The 19,605-nt window shown below is 44.9% G+C and overlaps 1 protein-coding gene across 3 annotated transcripts in view; it reads left to right on the top strand.

Moving 5' to 3' along the window:
- Positions 1-19,605, top strand: part of QRICH2 (glutamine rich 2) — a 76,389-nt gene that overhangs the window by 18,002 nt on the left and 38,782 nt on the right. For 2 of the 3 annotated variants that reach the window (XM_061616288.1, XM_061616287.1), the window contains exons 2-6: positions 1,169-1,273; positions 2,279-2,350; positions 8,842-8,955; positions 13,407-15,192; positions 15,936-16,030. In XM_061616288.1, coding sequence (XP_061472272.1) covers positions 1,169-1,273; positions 2,279-2,350; positions 8,842-8,955; positions 13,407-15,192; positions 15,936-16,030 — 2,172 coding nt within the window. Of the gene's footprint in view, positions 1-1,168; positions 1,274-2,278; positions 2,351-8,841; positions 8,956-13,406; positions 15,193-15,935; positions 16,031-18,915; positions 19,020-19,605 lie in introns of all 3 variants that reach the window. The other variant, XM_061616289.1, reaches the window with a different exon arrangement.

The raw sequence follows: 19,605 nt of genomic DNA, 5'->3' as shown, positions 1-19,605 counted from the left end.
ATGGCTGTGTTCTGCCTCCACTGTTGGAGGCAGTATACCTCTGAATAGCAGTTGCTGGGAATTGCAAGGAGAGAGAGAGTGCTGTTGTACTTGGGTCCTGCTTGTGGGCTTCCACAGGCATCTTATCAGTCACTGTGAGAACAAGATACTGGACTGGATGGGCCATTGGTGTGTCCCTGGTCTAAATCCCACCCCTAAAGCTGTTGTTATTCATTTTGGGGGTAGAGAAAGAATCCCAATGTCTGTATTCTTCATCGTGGTGAGGCTAATAGCTGTTTGGGGCCAGTGCTGCAGTCCTTGTTCCAGGTGGGGTTTTTTTGGGGGGGGGCTTGGCAAGATCCTCCTCCCTGACTGCACTCACCTCTTCCTCACCACCACTTCTGCCCATTCACTTGTCTCTCCTTAAATACGGTCCCCCAAAGGGAGAGGACGAGGCTCAAGGAAGTTACTATTCCTTCTCCTTGCTTACTGACTTGGAGAGGGAGAATGAATAGGCAGTCAGGGCCAGGGCCAGAAGGCTCCAGAATAATGGCCTTGACAGGTGCCTAATGACACCAACCCTGGATTCCAGTCCTGGAGTACAATTGTAGGCAAAGGGGGGGGCAAATCTCAAGTTGCTGGGATCAGATCTGACAATTGTTTTAGATGCCTAATGTGCTCTGGGCATTAGCACTCTTTCACAGGCAGTGTCATCATCTAACCCTCAGTATTAGAACTCTGTACCTACCTAAAGATAGTTGACTTTCATATATTGAAGTTTAGAAAATATTATTGCCTCTGCAGAAGAGCTAATGGTCAAAGCATTGGGCATCTAACAACAATGGTTGGAAGGGCGGCCTCACCCATATATTGTAACCTATTGCCCTTTGAGGAAGTCTCTTTCTTTTTTGGCTATATTGGTGCTGTTCTCTTTCCCCCGTTTGGGTGCAGTTTAACCTAGGAAAACAGTCCCTTCCCAATACAGCCTGCTGCTTTAAAGTAAAGAGGAGGTGGACTCTGTGAGATTTGATCATAGACTGTCTGGAGCATGAATGCTCTGTTTTGGCCCTTAAGAGACATTAGAAAGCATGTGGCTTTTGTCAATTGGAAATCATTTTTAGACTGATGTTTAGAGGAGTCCAAAAAGTCATGCCCTCACAAATCTCTCTCTTTGTCTCCCATATTGTAGGCCATGTCTCTGTTACAGGATGTATTGGATGAGACTGGCAAAATGAAATCAGCCACAACCAACTTGGAGGACGAAGTACAAAAAATCAAGGAACACTTAGCCTTGGTAAACTAGTCCATGCCTAATTTCCTTCTGTTTAACTGTTTCTTCCTATTGTGGTCATCTACCCCCTCGGAGTTAATACTAATTATCTATATCTATATCTATATGGTTGTCTTGCTTTTTTTAGTTCTTATATATGTGTGTATTCTTGTATATTCAATAACTTGTATATTCAAGAGTTCAATAACTACAGGTCTACCACATCACATATGAAGAAGGAGGTGAGGTCTGATTTAAAGAGGAAAAGGGGTGCATGGATGTTTTCCCACCTACAGCTTACCTTACTGCAGTCTTATACCATGTGGCGATTTTCTTCCTAGTCTGGCTCACTTCCAATATCAGAATTTAGTTGGTAGGAAATTTACCTCAGGAGACAATGGGGCAGGTGGGGGGAAGGAAAGGGCCCTCATCCACATGTCCCATTTTTGTTAAAAACAGGAATCTCCCACATTTATATGTGATTAGGGCAGGCCCACATTTAAAGATATGAGTTTACTTTACTGCCATTGTGCGTAGTTTGCCCCAGGCCTAGCCATAGTCTGGTAGCATTAGAACAAGCCAATCTCAGCCTCGGCAATCCAAATGCAATTTAGCATATTCACAGCTAGCACTGGGGCTCTGTGAGTAATACTATGTATTTTTGAACAATATTGAATGCCCAGATATGTACCCAGAGGCTATCCCATGAGAGCATTTCAGCTCTCTGGTGCTTGCTTTTGTTTCTTTGCTCTCTAGGAAACCCAGTGTTTACTCTTGTCCCCATAGGCTTATGGGGAGGAAAAATGGCCCCCTGAGCCATGTACTTATAACTGGGCATTCGTGAAGGTGTTTGGTTTTTTTTCCCCTGCAAGGTTTTTCCCAGGTGCTCAGCTCTTGTGTTCTAAAAATGTGGGGAAACAAGCTCACCTTTACTGCACTCCTTTTACAATTTTAGAACCTGTTCACATTCACCCATTATTCCTGAACAGCCAGGGGAAATCCTAACCTGCCTTTTCTTTCATTTCACAGATAGACCCCCATGCATTTGACGATCGGCTAAGGACTTGCTTAAGTGATCAGATGAGTTTGGATAATGAAGTGGTATGTTCTCACACTGCTCTCCCACAGAATATCAATCTGCATACAGATCGCAAGCAACCTCCTCTTCTTCCTCCTCCTCAAACAGTTTTCAGGGCACATCTGCATGGTGGTTTTGCCGGGGGTCAGATGTGAATTCAGTGCCCCATCTGAACTGCCACGGTCAACATGCATCAGCAACTTCCACCCACACTAGTTCCCCAGTGTCATGACCCCCAGACCCTCAAGGTACCGGGTTCATGCATCAGACTCAGACCCCCACCCTTAGGGAAATGAGACTGGAACCAAAAAGCTATTACTTCACCCTTGCCAAGGCTGTGTACGCTCACAACAACCCTGCAAGGTAGAAGGTAGGCTGCCACCACCCCTGTATACTGGTCCACTCAGAGCCAGGGGATCTCTGAGCCCAGAAGATATATAAAACCAAGGTCCTAAAAGGCAAGAGTCACAGTTACACTCCTTGCCAGGCACCTCTGGTTTAACACTTAAAATCCAAGCTTTTAACTTCTTAACCCTCTTTGGTAGTTAGTGACTGAGATTGGTCAAGTTACTGAATCCAGAACCACTCCCCCTCTCAAATGAACACACCAGGTTAAATAGAAGTAGCTTTATTAAGATATATAAGTGCACGTAACAAAATAGCAGCAAGTAATCCTTTAAGACCATTCACCCAACAGGGGTTTAGGTTCTTACAAGAGAATTCATACACACAACAAGAAAATAATAAACTAACTCACCTAACTACTTACATACGAGGTAGTTGGTTGCGTGGCACCTCTCCTAAGAGAGATGGATGTTCAACATAAAGCAATGGAACCAGACATAGGTTGCCTTCCCATAAGCAACCCCTGGAACCATAAGGCAGAAAGGTTTGGAACTCTGATGCTAGTCAGCATAGGCAGAGAACAGAGAACAAAGGCTATGGGTCTCTAGCCCTATACTTAACGGTCCAAAATTAATTGACCAATCAGGAATTGGCTGATGTAACTTTCTTCTCGATGTTTCTCACATTTTCGTGCCTTCAGGCCCCCCTCCCAACTATGTTTTCCAACTCTACAGGCCAAGGATGACCTTGAGTACCAGGCACTTGCTAATCAGTAAAGATAAACAGGTGCAGCTTGTTAAGGCTTCTTCTAACTGTCTTCAGCTGGGAAGTGAAACTCAAATTTGCAAATTGGCAAAGGCTTGTCTTTTCTAACTGTAACCATCTCCCAGAGTTCCTTACGGGAGCCAAAGTATTGTTATTAGATTTTTAATAACTCATGACCATTACAGGTTCATGACACGCCCCTTTTCGGGAAGATGATGTCAGAACTCTGGATAGTCCTGCGTCATCGCCACAGCAACCAGGGATAAGGGAACAATCAAAAATTTAATCAATATATCAGCATTACACTATATACAACAAAAGAAAGAAAAAAAAAGGATTAATAACATTTTAAGCAGGTGAGCTACTTCTTGACTTATGCCTTCTAAATATATTCAAAAAATACACACAGTTACAAAATAACAGTAAGAAAATTAAGGGACCCCTAAAAATACCCAAGAAAAGAAGACTTTATTAAAAAATAAAGAGATAAAATAAAAAAAATAAAAAAATGGGGTAATCCAAAAGCTGGTCCAGGTTCAAAAAAAAAAGGTCATAAGCCATAAAATCCTATAAAAGTCCATAAAACATGTTAAAAGCGTAAAAGAGTAAAACAAGGTCTAAAACAGTCCAGAGGTCATCAGAGCCGGGAAATCAGTCAGTAAAATAGGCATGAATCAAATATCAGTCAACTGGAACAGGTAAACGAGATAAAGCGTCTTCAGCAACCTCAAAAGCAGGAGTGCAAGTCAAAACCAGGTATTTCCTAGAAAAATATTGCTTCATCATATTCACATGGTATACTTTAGGTTTCTTACGGGATTTAGGGTCAGTTAGCAAATAATTGGTGTCACTCAACTGGGCCTTAACAATCAAAGGGCCTTCCCAGGCCACCGATAACTTATTGTCCACTTGGGCCTTTAATACCAAAACTTCTGACCCCTCAACAAATTGTCTTTCTTTAGCTTGAGCATCATAATGGGCCTTCTGCCGTTGTTGAGCCTCCCCCAAATTCTCATGAGCGACAGCCAAAACATCTCTTAGAATATTCTGTAAATTGTGGAGGTAAGTTACTACCGACACAGGCATAGCTTCCAACCTTCCTTCCCACTCATTCCTGAGCAATGACAAAGGCCCCACCAGATCCCTTCCAAAAACTAGCTGGTTGGGGCTATAGCCCAAGCTGGCAGAGGGAGTAGCCCTATAGGCGAACATCAGGAAAGGTAAAGCTACATCCCAATCTTTAGGATGTTCTAACACATACGCCCTTAACATTTTATTAATGGTGGCGTTCATTCTCTCACATAACCCATTCGAGGAATGGTGCCCAGCAGTCGTAATATGGTGTTCCATACTAGCAAGTTCCCAAAGTTTTTTAGTTAACTTGGCCACAAAACTCGGCCCTCGGTCTGACAAAATAATCTTGGGGAACCCCCAACGCAAAAATAACTCTAACAAAGTTTTAGCAATGACTGGGGCAGTGATGGAACTCAAAGGGATAGCTTCAGCAAATCTCGTGGCAAAGTCAATTACAGTCAAAATAAATCTTCTCCCAGTCTTAGTCAGATTGAAAGGGCCAATCACGTCCACAGCCACTTGAGCAAAGGGTTCTGCCACAATCTGGGACACTTGTAAGGGTGCCTTGGGGTGATCACGCGCATACCCAAGTTGTTGACAAATATCACAGGATTTTACATATTCTTTAACAGTCTTAGCCACTGAGGGCCAATAAAAATGTTGGGTAACAGAAAACAAAGTCCGTTTCACACCTAGGTGCCCTGCAGTCACAACATCATGGGCCAGCCGCAATACATCCAGGCGAAAAGGTTTTGGCACGACTAGTTGCCTGACAGGCTGCCAGTCCGTGGAATTCCCCCCAGGAACATGTTCTCGATAAAGCAAGCCTTTGTCCCAATAAAATCTCACTTTCACAGTCTCTGATATGGCAGGAGGGCTTCTCCCAGCCTCTTCCCTGCAGTTTTGCAAACTCTCATCCTTCAATAAAGCTGCCTTAAAGGCTTGAGAGCTGGCTGCCGGTAATTTATATTCCTCTGTCTCCCCCACACTGGGTTGCAAGGAGTTTTTTCCCTGTTGTTCAGGCAGGCTCACAGCTCTCCCCTCTGCAGCCCTCTCTTCCTCGCCATCCAGAGGCCTTTTCTCCACACAGTCTTCTATAGGTTGTAACAAAGTTTGAGACCTGGTAAGAACGTTTATCTCAGCTCCACGTACAGTCTCTTGATGACTTAGGAACAACAGGTCAACTCCTATTAAAACATCCCATAAATGGTCATCCGAATGAACTATAACTCTATGGCGTCCAGTCCAGCCTCGGTATGAAAGCACCACATCGGCTACGGGCACTTGCACTGTCTGCTGTCCATACGCTGTGACAGCCACTTGTAACTCTGGAACATATTGCTCCGGCTTGACCAGCCGCTCCGCAATACTGGTAATTTCAGAGCCCAAATCTATTCTTCCCATGACCTTAATACAGTTAACATATATGGGTTCGGAAAACTGCGTTTGGACCCATTCTTTGCATTCCGATGAAAGGGGTCCTGGGGAGACTTTCTCTGGAAACAAGCTGTTCCTTACTCCTCCCTCTCTGTCCCCTGACACAGTTTGTACAACACTCACCGGCAGGGCTCTGACTGCAGATCCACAAGGAGTTGCAGGACGGTCTTGGGAATTTGGGGCAGAAAATACAAAATCCGATTTTGCTCCTTCATTCTCCTCTGCTGACGACCAAGAAGAAAGTTCAGGGGGTTCCGCTCCAGGTGACGCTAAGTCTCTTACACGCACAACTAGAGCAACCCTTGGATTCTTCCTCCCAGCAGGATTGGACTTAGGCAAGGTTTCAGAACAGGAATTAGCCTTATGGCCGATTTTTCCACATTTAAAGCAAGTTATTTCTACAAGGGGCTTCTTCTGTAATGCAGCCTCTGTCAGAGCGGAAGGTACTTTGGAGTAGCCGTGCCCTCCCTTCACTTCCCTCGGCGGTTGCCATGGTTTCTGCATACCTGAAATCTCTCGCCCCGGCGGTTTCACAGGAACGTTCTGAGGTTTCCGAAACAGAGTAAACTTTTCTCCAGCTCTGTTTTTAAACATACGATCTGCTAGCACGCCTGCTTCAGCCAGCGAACGAGGCTGCTGGTCTCTAACCAGAGCCATCAGGTCTCGAGGGAGGCGTCTGTAAAACAGTTCTTTAGCAAACAGATCTAAAACCTCCCCTCGAGTTGCAGCTTCAGCTGTGTCTGCCCAGCGCTCCACATTCCTGCCCATCCGTGCAGAAAAAGCTGAGAAGCTTTCCCGAGGCTTTTTCTGATCTGCCTCTAAACGTCGAAAACAGTCCTCTGCTGTTAAAGCAAAGTGGGATCTGGCCAGAGCATAGAAGTAATCAAAATTATCTGCATACTCCACTGGCAGAGAGTTCAACAGTTCTCTCAATTCGCCTTCAGCGTTAATGCGTAAAGCACTCATCCAGTACTTTTTAAGCACACCTTGGTCTCTACAAGAGTGAGCAAAAACTTGAAAAAAGGTAAAGATGTCATCTGTCTCACGAAAGGTCGGAAAAGATTTTTTATGGAGGTCTGGTCTTCCTCCTCGCGGTTGTTGCAACTCACGAGCAAAACTTTCCCTACTCCGGCGATCCTCCTTCATAGCCTTGAACTGTAGAGACAACAACTTCATTTGCTTGGCTAGGTAGCGCTGCATACTCCTAGGCAGCTCTTCCCCATCAGAATCTTCTTCCTCCTCATCTTCACTGTCCTCCTCACTTTCCTCAATTTGCTTAAACACGATCTCCTTGTCATCCGTAGAAGGCTGAGGTATAAACGACAGAGCAGCAGCGCCTTCCTCCAGCTGAACAAGCTGACTAGGCAACGCAGTGTCTGCCAGGTGCACATCCTCGGCTCCATTCTTTTGAGATCTGGTTTTTATCTTTTGCGACATTCTGCACTGACCTTACTACCCAAAGTAACAAACGGTTGTGTCAGAAGTCTCTTTCAAATTTACAACTTGCTGCAATGCACTTATCTTACACAGCGTGTTCACTTAAGAGCAGGAATGGCTTCGATCCCACCGCTGCCACCATGTCATGACCCCCAGACCCTCAAGGTACCGGGTTCATGCATCAGACTCAGACCCCCACCCTTAGGGAAATGAGACTGGAACCAAAAAGCTATTACTTCACCCTTGCCAAGGCTGTGTACGCTCACAACAACCCTGCAAGGTAGAAGGTAGGCTGCCACCACCCCTGTATACTGGTCCACTCAGAGCCAGGGGATCTCTGAGCCCAGAAGATATATAAAACCAAGGTCCTAAAAGGCAAGAGTCACAGTTACACTCCTTGCCAGGCACCTCTGGTTTAACACTTAAAATCCAAGCTTTTAACTTCTTAACCCTCTTTGGTAGTTAGTGACTGAGATTGGTCAAGTTACTGAATCCAGAACCACTCCCCCTCTCAAATGAACACACCAGGTTAAATAGAAGTAGCTTTATTAAGATATATAAGTGCACGTAACAAAATAGCAGCAAGTAATCCTTTAAGACCATTCACCCAACAGGGGTTTAGGTTCTTACAAGAGAATTCATACACACAACAAGAAAATAATAAACTAACTCACCTAACTACTTACATACGAGGTAGTTGGTTGCGTGGCACCTCTCCTAAGAGAGATGGATGTTCAGCATAAAGCAGTGGAACCAGACATAGGTTGCCTTCCCATAAGCAACCCCTGGAACCATAAGGCAGAAAGGTTTGGAACTCTGATGCCAGTCAGCATAGGCAGAGAACAGAGAACAAAGGCTATGGGTCTCTAGCCCTATACTTAACGGTCCAAAATTAATTGACCAATCAGGAATTGGCTGATGTAACTTTCTTCTCGATGTTTCTCACATTTTCACGCCTTCAGGCCCCCCTCCCAACTATGTTTTCCAACTGTACAGGCCAAGGATGACCTTGAGTACCAGGCACTTGCTAATCAGTAAAGATAAACAGGTGCAGCTTGTTAAGGCTTCTTCTAACCGTCTTCAGCTGGGAAGTGAAACTCAAATTTGCAAATTGGCAAAGGCTTGTCTTTTCTAACTGTAACCATCTCCCAGAGTCCCTTACGGGAGCCAAAGTATTGTTATTAGATTTTTAATAACTCATGACCATTACAGGTTCATGACACCCAGTACTTGTTGTGAGCCCCTACCTCCAAGCCCCGCTTTATTCACACTTGCCCTAAAATGGTTGTCTCATAGTTTGAGGCACCCTCCAGCTATTGGTTGGGATATTTCCTACTCACCTGATACCTCTCAACAGCCAGGGTTCCTAATGAAGAATGAATGGAGGGCAATGGCCTCCTTGGTTCTACGTATGTGGGAGGAAGTGTGATCTTTTAATGTTTTTGTTTGTTGCTAGAGAGACTTGGAGAAGAGGATAAGCCAATTTCCTTCCCCAGAGGAAATGAACAATATGGTGCGGTGGGAAGTTCTAGAGGATGTTCTTGTGAAAGGGAAGAGGAGCCCATCTCCTGTGAGTATGGTTTGTCGGGCCAAATGAAGATTGGAAGAGAAAAGCTTTGCACATGATTTCCTTCATGACAAATACCACAACACACACATCTCATTATATTTTGAATCTCATTTCATATTTATCCCCTTTGCTCTGACCTTATCTATTTTGTACAAAAAACATTTTCTGTGTGCAATTTATGCACCAGGGAGCACATTCTTCATCATTTTATGGCCAGTGTTGGGGGGGGGTGAGACTGGCTGCGTACACACCATACATTTAAAGCACATTTGTGGTGCTAATTTCTGGTGTTTAGTAAATTGCCTCTGATCAGCCCAACATGGGACTTCATTTTGTGCCTTCTGTACTAGTGAATCATGCAACAAAGGTGATGATCAGTTAGTGGATGGTTTACATAAATTGTTCTGCATCTCTTTACTTAACTCCACTGCTTAGCATTGTCTGGTCACCATCTTGACAGATGTTTAATGAAAATGCAGAGGGCTTAATTTGTACTGCTAGGCTCATCCACAGAGGTTTCAAGCCCAGAACACAAAAAGTAAGAATAAATGAAAATGCCCTTAAGTAGGTACTCATTGGACTCACTTATCACCGAGCATTCCCACAAATCAGGAATATGGGGGGGGGAGCTACCAAAACAGAGGGTGATGCTTCCAGACAGACTTGAGCCCTAACATCTCTTCTTTTTTAGAAATGAAGCACTGAATTCATGGCATAAAAATACAGAGTGCCTTCATGAGGATAGAATCACAGTTCATCTAGCAGGAAGTGTTCAGAGATTGATATATCAGCCTTTCTGGACACTGTCCTTTTTCCTGGCAGGCATCACTGATCCACCCAGATAACATTTTCCTACCCAGCAAAGTGTCCTCTCTGTCCATACATCCAGTTCCAGAGTTCAGAATGCTAATCAGACTTGCTGAAAAATGCCAATTACCTCATCCTGTGTAGATATTCTCTGTGAAGGTGATGATTGCCAGTTGGAAGGTGCCTAAGTCATCACTTCCCAGTGCATTACAAAGCCTGTATCCACATAATTTTGAATTGCCCATCCATGTTTCCTTACTTTATTTGAAAAGACAGACTGTGCTTATACTCTCCAGTGCTTCAGCCCATGCTTCCTACACTTCTGAAGTCTGAGAAGCCAGCCCATCTCCCCTGAGCAAGACTAGTTCTGCCCTCTCCCATTCCATTGCATCATATGGCTAACACAAGTACACTACTAAGAGAGGGGTGCTTCATTCTCCCCCTGCCACCAGCGAGTGTTTAGAAATGGCCTATGTTAGAAGTACAAAGTTATTTGTACAAGGCCATCTCAAGATATTTTGCTGCCTGAGGCAGAACAGCAAATGGTGCCTCCTCTGTCAGTCAAAGTCCATAGTTACTTTGGCATGTAAGACAGAAAATCCCACAAGCACTTCTCTGGCTATAAAAATATAGCAGTAAGTTTTATTATTGCTGTTGCTGCTCTTTTATGACACCCAAAATCAACTGCCTGAAGTGGCTGCCTCACTGTGCCTCATGGTAGGGCCAGTCCTGTGAAAAGAGAAGGTGTAAGAACATGGCTTCTCAAAAACATTATGCCTTGGAAGAGCAGAGCATTTCCCAGTGGGACTGTGTGGGGAATACTATTTGCATATGTCCAGAGGGGTAGCTGTGATAGTCTGTGTTGCCGCAAAAGAAGCAAAGTGGCACCTTAAAGACTAACCAGTTTATTATGACCAAATTATGACCAAAGTGCTTTTGTGGGTCATGGTGGTAATAATAATAATAATTTGCTTTTCGCATGAAGTATCTCAAAGCAACTTACAAGCTGATAAAATACAAATAATATGAGAGGCATTAAAGCCACATATAAAAGCAATAATAAAACAAGAAGTGCTCTTCCATCAAAATTTATAAAGAGGATTAATCCTACCCACCTTATTACAAGATGAACATCACCGAGAGGCAAAAAAACACACCCCAAACATAATTCAGTACCTTCCAAATTAATGAATGACCCAAAGCCTGAGTGAATAGAAATGTTTTTGCCTGCCACCTTAAAAACAGGCAGTGGGGGTGCCAGGCATGCTTCCCTGGGCATTCTCGGGCATTCCAGAAATGGCGAGCCATCATCGACTGGCATTATTTGATAAAGTGAACTCTAGTCCATAAAAGCTTGTTGATTATTAAGGTACCGCAAGACTCTTTGTTGTTTTTATTTGCATATGATTCATTGTGCATGCTGCATTTCCTGGAAAAGTATCTTGAAGAAAAATCTATGTCCTGAGCATAACTGTGCTGTAGTGTTGTGAATAAAGACTATGCAAGTTTGTATTTCTTTAACTTGAGGGGAAAGGCATGCAGGTTTAAAAAGAAAAGAAGGTAGTTTAGCACTGCAACAATGGATTGAAAATATATCGGGGCTATCCTTTTGGACCCTGAAGAACACTTAAAACAGTACAGCTCCAAGGCACCCATTTCATATCATCCTAGGCATAATCAATTTCCCATTTCCATAGAGTCACAGAGCAGCTTGTGCCCCATGAGACTAGTTAGGGCAAAACTTGTAAGCTTATTAAATAGCCACAAAGCCAATATTTGGATATACAGCCAGGCTTCCACATGATAATTTTTGTAAAGTGGTCCTATAAATTCATTCACTGTAGATCACATGTACATGTACAAAATGCAGTTTCTGAAAGACACCACTGCACTCCTGAAATTGGCTGTAGCTTTTTTCCACTGCTTATTGATTAGTTTGAGACTAGTCCTTTGACTGCCTTTTGTGGCTTGGGGCTTTAGAGCCAGCTGTCTCAGCTCCAGGCTGCTTAAAAGAATTCACCAAAAGCAAACTGAAATATATACAGGAATCACACAAAACCTTCCAAGTAATCTGTTACTCTTATGATCAGGGAAATTCAGCATCTTGTTAGTCCACCCTAAGATGCACAAAGAAAATAATAAGCAACAGGAAATGTTTCTGAGCAGTGTGATTTTTAGTTCTGCATCAGAATCTCAACAAAAGGAAATCATTACAATGAAACATTCTCCTTTGGCTTGTATATCCTCTGACTTCATGAATGAGTCTTTCCAGTCTCTCAGTCAACTTGGTATAATTGAGTGAAGCAGAGCTCTACTTTTCAGACTGTTTCTGTGCTTAAAAGCAAGCTGACTAAGGATGAGCTGTAAATCATGGGCTCCTGTTTCTTTTTTAGTGCAGGATCAGGTGACAGTTTCTGCTTTTTGAACTGAACAGCAACAATATTTCATTAACAAAAAAGTTCTGACTGAGCATGTGGTTTCCTGGATTTCTGCATGATTTCCCTTTAGATTTTGAATATAGGTATTATCAGCTAAAGGCTTGGGAACCAGAGGAATACAGGCCAGGGATTCAAGTACTTGAGCAAAAGGAAGATTTTACTGGTTCATGCCACTCATTTCTCGAACCTATTTTCAGTACCAGCATAGAGCCCTTGGACATGGCAAGTAATAGTAAAGAAATATTGCCTCTGAGCATATGCAGACTGTCTTCCTCTCATCATTGAGTAACCACAGATAACTCCTGCTTCCATTGTGGAGAAATAATAAGCATGCAAACTTATGGGTGAAGTTGTCCAGCTGCTGCTCCTGGAGAATTTAAGAGGTTTCCAGCAATGACACTAGGAATGCCATTTGAGATAAAAAGAAGCTTCACTTATGAAGTTTTACATAAGATAAAAAGTGGGAAAGCACTCTTTTAAAATCAAATATATACTCTGATTAGCTTGGCTTTCCATTTGATTTCCTACAGATGGGGAAAATAAAAGTACATCACTTGAGAAAACATCCTTGTTTGGTTTATTTTTTCCTCAGGCTTCTTCCAAGGAGCTCAGGATGGCTGTGAACATCACCACCTGTTTTTGTATCCTCACCCCTAAACCCCTCTGGGGTTGGTTAGACTGCATGAGAGTGGTTGGTCTAGCAAGCTTTATAGCTGAGCAAGGAGTTTAAACCTGGGCCTCCTTGGTCTGAATCCAACACTCTATATGTTGCATCACACTGACCTTTGACATTTAGGAAAAATCAAAGGCCATACCATTCCCCACATGGCTTCCCCCAGCTAAGGGTTACCCAGTCAGCATCTCAGATTGTGCAGCATGTATTGTGAGTTTGAATGAAGGATGGCTCATTTCTCAAACTCTATCACCCTTGTAGTTACTGAGTGCATGGCATGAGTGGCAGCTGCCATCTTGGGTTTGCTTAAGCACACTCATGCAGTTGAAGGCGCTGGTAGTACTGCTGCTAGTGCACAGCAGTCTTGAGGAGTTCTCATGAAGCCAAACAGAGATTTCAGAGGCCTATGAAAATGACCTAAAGTATAACTGATAGAAGATTCCGTTTTATTGCATTTTTGCCCCTTACTACCTAACCATCCTTTTCTTTCTCTTACCTGTCACTGAATCCGTTTCCTTTCTATTTATTTCTAGGAGACAAGTCCAGTCCAGCACTCTCCAACTGGTTCTACCTCCTCTCCAGAAAGCAGAACAACCCCTGGGTCTCCAGGAACCCAGCCTGGCTCTCAGAGAAGAGCTGGAACACCAGGCACACAGGCTGGTGCACCAGGGTCTCCAAGAGGTGCCCCAGCAGGTGTTCCTGGAGCTCAGCCAGGAGGTCCTGGGGGCCAAATGTACCCAGGAGGCCAGCCTGGTGTTGCTGGAGCTGATGGATCCCAGCCAGGAGGTCCTGGGACCCAGATGTATCCAGGCAGCCAACCTGGAGCCCAAGCACCTTATCCTGGAGCACCTGGAGCCTATCCAGAGGCTCCTGGAGCCCAAGCACCCTATCCTGGAGCACCTGGAGCTTATCCTGGGGCTCCTGGAGCCCAAGCACCCTATCCTGGAGCACCCGGAGCTTATCCTGGGGCTCCTGGAGCCCAAGCACCCTATCCTGGAGCACCTGGAGCTTATCCTGGGGCTCCTGGAGCCCAAGCACCCTATCCTGGAGCACCCGGAGCTTATCCTGGGGCTCCTGGAGCCCAAGCACCTTATCCTGGAGCACCCGGAGCTTATCCTGGAGCTCAAGCACCCTATCCCGGAGCACCCAGGGCCTATCCTGGGGCTCAACCTGGGGCTCCTGGAGCCCAAGCTCCCTATCCCGGAGCACCTGGGGCTCCTGGAGCTCAAGCACCCTATCCTGGGGCTCCTGGAACCCAAGCACCTTATCCTGGAGCACCCGGAACTTATCCAGGGGCTCCTGGAGCTCAAGCACCCTATCCCGGAGCACCCGGAGCTTATCCAGGGGCTCCTGGAGCTAAAGCACCCTATCCCAGAGCACCCGTGGCCTATCCTGGAGCACCTGGGGCTCAACCTGGGGCTCCTGGAGCCCAAGCTCCCTATCCTGGAGCTCAGCCTGGGGCTCCTGGAGCTCAAACACCCTATCCTGGAGCACCTGGGGCTCAAGCACCCTATTCCGGAGCACCTGGGGCTCAAGCACCCTATTCCGGAGCACCTGGGGCTCAACCTGGGGCTCAACCTGGGGCTCCTGGAGCCCAGGCTCCCTATCCTGGAGCTCATGGGGCCTATCCTGGAGCACCTGGAGCCCAAGCACCCTATCCTGGAGCCCCTGGGGCTCAACCTGGGGCTCCTGGAGCACTTGGGGCACAAGCAGTACAGCCTGGGGTTCCTGGGGCCCAGCCCGGGGTTCCTGGGGCCGAAGCAGCCCAGCCTGGAGCACCCGGAGCCCAGGCAACCTATCCAGGAGCCCAGCCTGGCGTTCCTGGGTCTGAAGCAGCTTATCCTGGAGCTCCTGGGGTTCAGCCAGCATATGGTGGATCTGGGGCTATCCTTCCATGGATACAGGCTGGATATCCCGGGCCCCCTGCATTCTATCCTGGTGCTCCTGATGCCCAAAGTATGTACATTGGCCAGCCTGGGATTCCATGGCCTAGCCCTCCTGGATATCAGCCTGGAGAACCTGGAACACAGCTTGTGCTGCCTGGGGCAGGCCAACTTTCCGTTCCTCTTGGACCTGTAGTTGGTGCTACACCTCCAGCATCTCCATTATTCCCTTCCACAACCCCTCTACAGTTTTCCGAGTCTCCCTCTGGATCCACTTTGGCCCCAGCCCGCTATGCTGAGACTGTGGATGCCCTGCGCTCACTCGCACAGCTGACTGACTTGTACTATGCTTTGAGAGACCAGATCAATCTGCTGGATCAGTACAAGTGTAACCACTCTGATCTCCGTAGGCTGCAAGACTTCCTCACCGATGCAGGTATGGATTACAAATACCTGGAACCTGTTTGAGCACATTTCCAACAGAATTGGCTACCATTTTTCTGGGAAGGGAAATCTGAAAATGTAAGCCCAACCAAATACGTCTGGGTTTGAAATGGGGGGTGATTCAGGGATTAGAATTAACCAGGGATCGATAAGCTGTGGCCCTCCAGATGTTGGACATTTTCCATCAGCCCCGGTCAGCATGGCCAGTGGCCAGGGATGATGATGAGAGACCCGCAACACCTGGAGGGCCACAGGTTACCCATCAATTAATGAAGCCATATAATCAGCTCAGTGAGGACCATGCATGCTCAGTGGGCATGTTTTAGGGTGGCTAAATGGAAACCCTCAGGAATTGAATGGAATATTGAAGGAGGCATGACAGGTTAGAACTTGGAGTCCTCCACACTGCAACATTTTGTCTTAAGTTCCACTAGAATATACTAATAGTGAACTTACTCTCTGAGTGCCAATCCTTAAGTAGCTGAAATGGTACCATTCATGCACAAGAGAGAGGTATTGGCATGTGGGGGGGGCAATGTTTGCAGAAGTACAAAACTCAAATGTGGCCCCCCAAGACATCCCAATGGGGACCGAGTATGTTCAGTGGGCATGGAATGTTGTGGGGAGGGGGGAGGGGATAGCTGGCTGGTGGGAACCCTGAACTCCACACTGTAATGTTTTTTCACATGACCCAGTTGTATATATTTATTACTGTCTTTCTTTTTTGCTGGATAGTTTATAGGAACATTGCCATCATCCCACCTGATCTTCCAGAAAAGCTTGCTGCAATCAAGGCCATGGAGGAAGACCTGAAAACTGAGAAAGAGAAGGTAGGAGGAGGCAGGGGAGAGTTATGCTGCCTTTCTTGCAGCAAGAATGGCTTCAATCAGGTTTCCGTAGAAGGTAATTTGCACAGTCCCAAGAAGCATCCTGTTCTTAGAAGCAATCGTTATATTTCTGTTTTCTAGACCTTTGCATGCATTGCTGTAGAATTTTTCAGTTCATTTTATTTGTGTACTCCTTTCATTTCTACCCCATCCATTCAATATAAGAGGATTCCCCAGCCATCTTAGATTACAAAACAAAGTCTAATCACACAGCCCATTGAAAGCTGTTAAAATATCAGAGTAAAAACTTTACATTGAAACCATCAATCAACAGGTAAGAGAGAGCACAAAAACATCAAGTTCACCATATCAGCAGCACTCAGCCAGCAACTGCAAAAACTTCATAAATGGAATATGTTTTTAACAGCTTCCTAATAACTGAGAGAGAGGTGGGCTTTCTCAGACAGAAGTTGCACTGCTGACAAGGCCCTGCTTCTTGTAACCAACACCTGAGTCTCAGAAACCCCAGACACTTGCATTTAAAGCTGAGATTTTGAGAACTCTTAAGCCAGTGCACCTGTTACTTTTATGGTGCAACTTGCAGAAATGATTTCATGTTTCTGATTTGCCCCACAATTAGTCATTTCTAAATTGCAGTGAGATTTGTTAGCTCCAGAGGACATCAGATGCTCACAATTTCTACTGTGAGTGAGATCTGTGAGACTCACTTTAGTTGTTATTTTACTGTGCTTCTGCAAACTCTGAATTTAAAATAGCATGTGAACCAGCTGTATGAAACTCAGTGGAATATTTGGCTCCTTCTCTAGTTGTACTCCTCTCTGTCTAGATCACAGTGGCTAGCCCACATCACCAGGCTTAATTTGATCCTGCACTCTGCTATTGTCACTTCCTTGAATCTCTCCTCCTGGTCCATGGTTAATTGCTCTGTTTTGTGTGTTGGTTTGTTTGTTTTTAGAAGCTGATATGCTGAAAACAAATTGATCTTCAGGGTTTTTAAGAGAGATTCTTTAAGTATAATAGGTACCCTCTTTTCCATTTTTCTGAACATGATGAAAATACTTCTCCCTATTTTAATCTTTTTGACAATGGATCATCTCCTTTCATAATATGAGTTTCTTGTAGTAATATCATGGCTTGTTTACATGGACCCAAGATCCACATTAAAATGCTGCTTTTTCCATCGCGATTGATTTTGACAGTTTACATACTTCCGCCCTCGCTACGAATAAATTGGCTGTTTTTGTTTGTAGCATTCACATGCATGTGCATTTATCGCTATCAGCGTTTCCTTGTTGCCGTGCCCACACATTAGCATGTTAACTGCAGAGGCGGGGAAGGGGCATTGTTTCCCTAAATGAAGGGATAGGCGCTTGAAAGACAGGGAATCGCTCCCACCTGTGGCTGTTAGGCTGTCCCTGCGCGAGATTGGTGTGCCTTTGGCACCCGGGACAAGCCTCAGCATGTGTTCTTGGAAACATAAAAAACCCCAAACAATTATCTTTAGAGAGACATTAAAAGCAGCTACTAAAGGATGCATTGACTGTTTAATATTATCGCTCTCCGTGAGTGGAGCAGATGCTGGGATGAGACGCCAAGGCAGCTCCCCTTACCCCAGCGGCGCCTTCGCCAGCCCCCTCTCTCCGTGGCTGTGAAAAGGGCGCATGCATCAGCCCGAGGGGGGGAGATCCAGCTTTGGGGGGGAGCAGAGGGATGCTACGAGGCAGAAGAGGTCCTACACACACACACTTTCTCACACTCTCTCTCACACACACACACATGCTAGATGTAAACAACAGTGCCAAAACCGCAGCTCCGAGGAAGGAATTTTACGAGCTCCAGCCCTGCTACCCTTGGGGAGTTGTTGGTGTCGTTTTGTTTAAAGGAGCGGGGGAGGAAATGTATTGGGGGGGAGCGGGAGAAAGCAGGAGAAAGGAAGGCGAGAGCTACGGAAGTTGCTTCATCAAGGGCCAGAAACAAAATGATGCCCAGAGACACTTAAAGGGGTGGAGAAAAGGGAGGATCTAATGGCGAAGAAACTGCACAGCCAAAAAAGGTGCTTAAAAGGTAATACACGGTAGAAGCAGGTGTGGATTTTAAAAGCAAATTTGGGTTTTTGTCACATCCATTTAATCCGGAGTTAAAGGCAAAAGCAGTAGAATGCACGCAGCATTGGCTAAAACATCAAGTAAACGGTCCAAATTAAAAGGATCTGCAAAAAGCACCCGATGTGACTTTTTTTGGCATGTAAACAGGCCCTCAGTGTAGCTTTCTCTTTTTTTAGTAACCTTACATGCTTAGTTCTTTTTATAGGAGAGTTCAGCCTTTTAATCACAGAACTTTAATATTCCTCATTATCATTATTTAACAAATATAGAACCTTTTCAGTGCATTCACAATATAGTCTGACATTTTATTTTTTGATGAAATAGAAGCAGTTGCTATTGATGGAGTATCTTTTAAGGATTGCTAATAGATCTGCTCTGTTTTATTTGAGATGGTCAGGGTTTTTTAATATCTCCTAATCCAGTCTGATTTTGTGACTCTAAACATGAAGCTCAGCCACTGGAACACCAATATTATTAGGCAGTGATTATGCTCCTGTTGCCAATGATTTAGTCAATTAAATATTCCCCATAGGAAGAATGTAATCTCTAGACCCAAGTTCAGCTCCAGCATACATGGATGTAAATGCAGAAGTAGCTATTGTTTGCAATGGTGCGTGTGTGTGCGTGCATGCCCCTCTTTCTCCCAGGGCCTTTCATGTTCTATACAGGGAAGTTAAACTTCTGTGAGCAGTGGTGTTCTTTTTTAAGGGAAACATAACCTTTGTTTCCACCCACTCCCCTTCCTGCCAATTGTGATTCTAGTTAAACAAGATTCAGAGTGTACTTGAAGGAGAGCTGGCGGTAACAGACTCGGAAGAAAAACTGGAGGGAGCTGGTCAGATCAACATGCAGATAGGTTATCTGAGGTAAAATGAACCACTAGACTAGAGGAACAGGCAAGTCCAGCCTTGGTCTCATTGGTTAATATGTTGATCTATGATGACAAGTCCTACCAACCAAGTGCAACTTATTGTGGAGTTTATATGCTTGCCGTAAGGTGAAAAGTCAAAATGGGAACTTCACTAGTGGTTAGTTTCATGGAAGTCAGCGAAATAAACTGCCGTAAAGCTTATTTCAAAGATGCGTTGAGAGTGAAAATTAGGGCTGGTTTGAAATGCCATTGGTTGTTCAGCAAAAAAAAAAAAAATTAAAAATCACCATACATTTTTGCCAGTCATATTTTGGAATGTCATTTTTGTCCTTTTCCCCCTAGCAGATTAAATAGAAACCTCTGTCTGGCACAGCCTTCCCCAACCTGGTGTCCTCCAAATTGTTTGATTATAGGTTCCATCAGCCCAAGGTAGAATGGCCAATGGTCAGAAATGATGGGAGTTGTAGTCCAACAACATCTGCAAAGCAGTAGGTTGGGGAAAATAGCTCTGTCACTTTGAAAGTGCTAGTGTACACATGCACAGGAGATTTCAAATGCAGGCACCAAAAATTGTTTACTTA

Source organism: Rhineura floridana, chromosome 3 (assembly GCF_030035675.1).
Source record: "Rhineura floridana isolate rRhiFlo1 chromosome 3, rRhiFlo1.hap2, whole genome shotgun sequence".
Lineage (NCBI taxonomy): Eukaryota > Metazoa > Chordata > Lepidosauria > Squamata > Rhineuridae > Rhineura > Rhineura floridana.
Note: the sequence above shows the minus strand (reverse complement) of the source record. Positions and strands in the feature narration are given on the sequence as shown.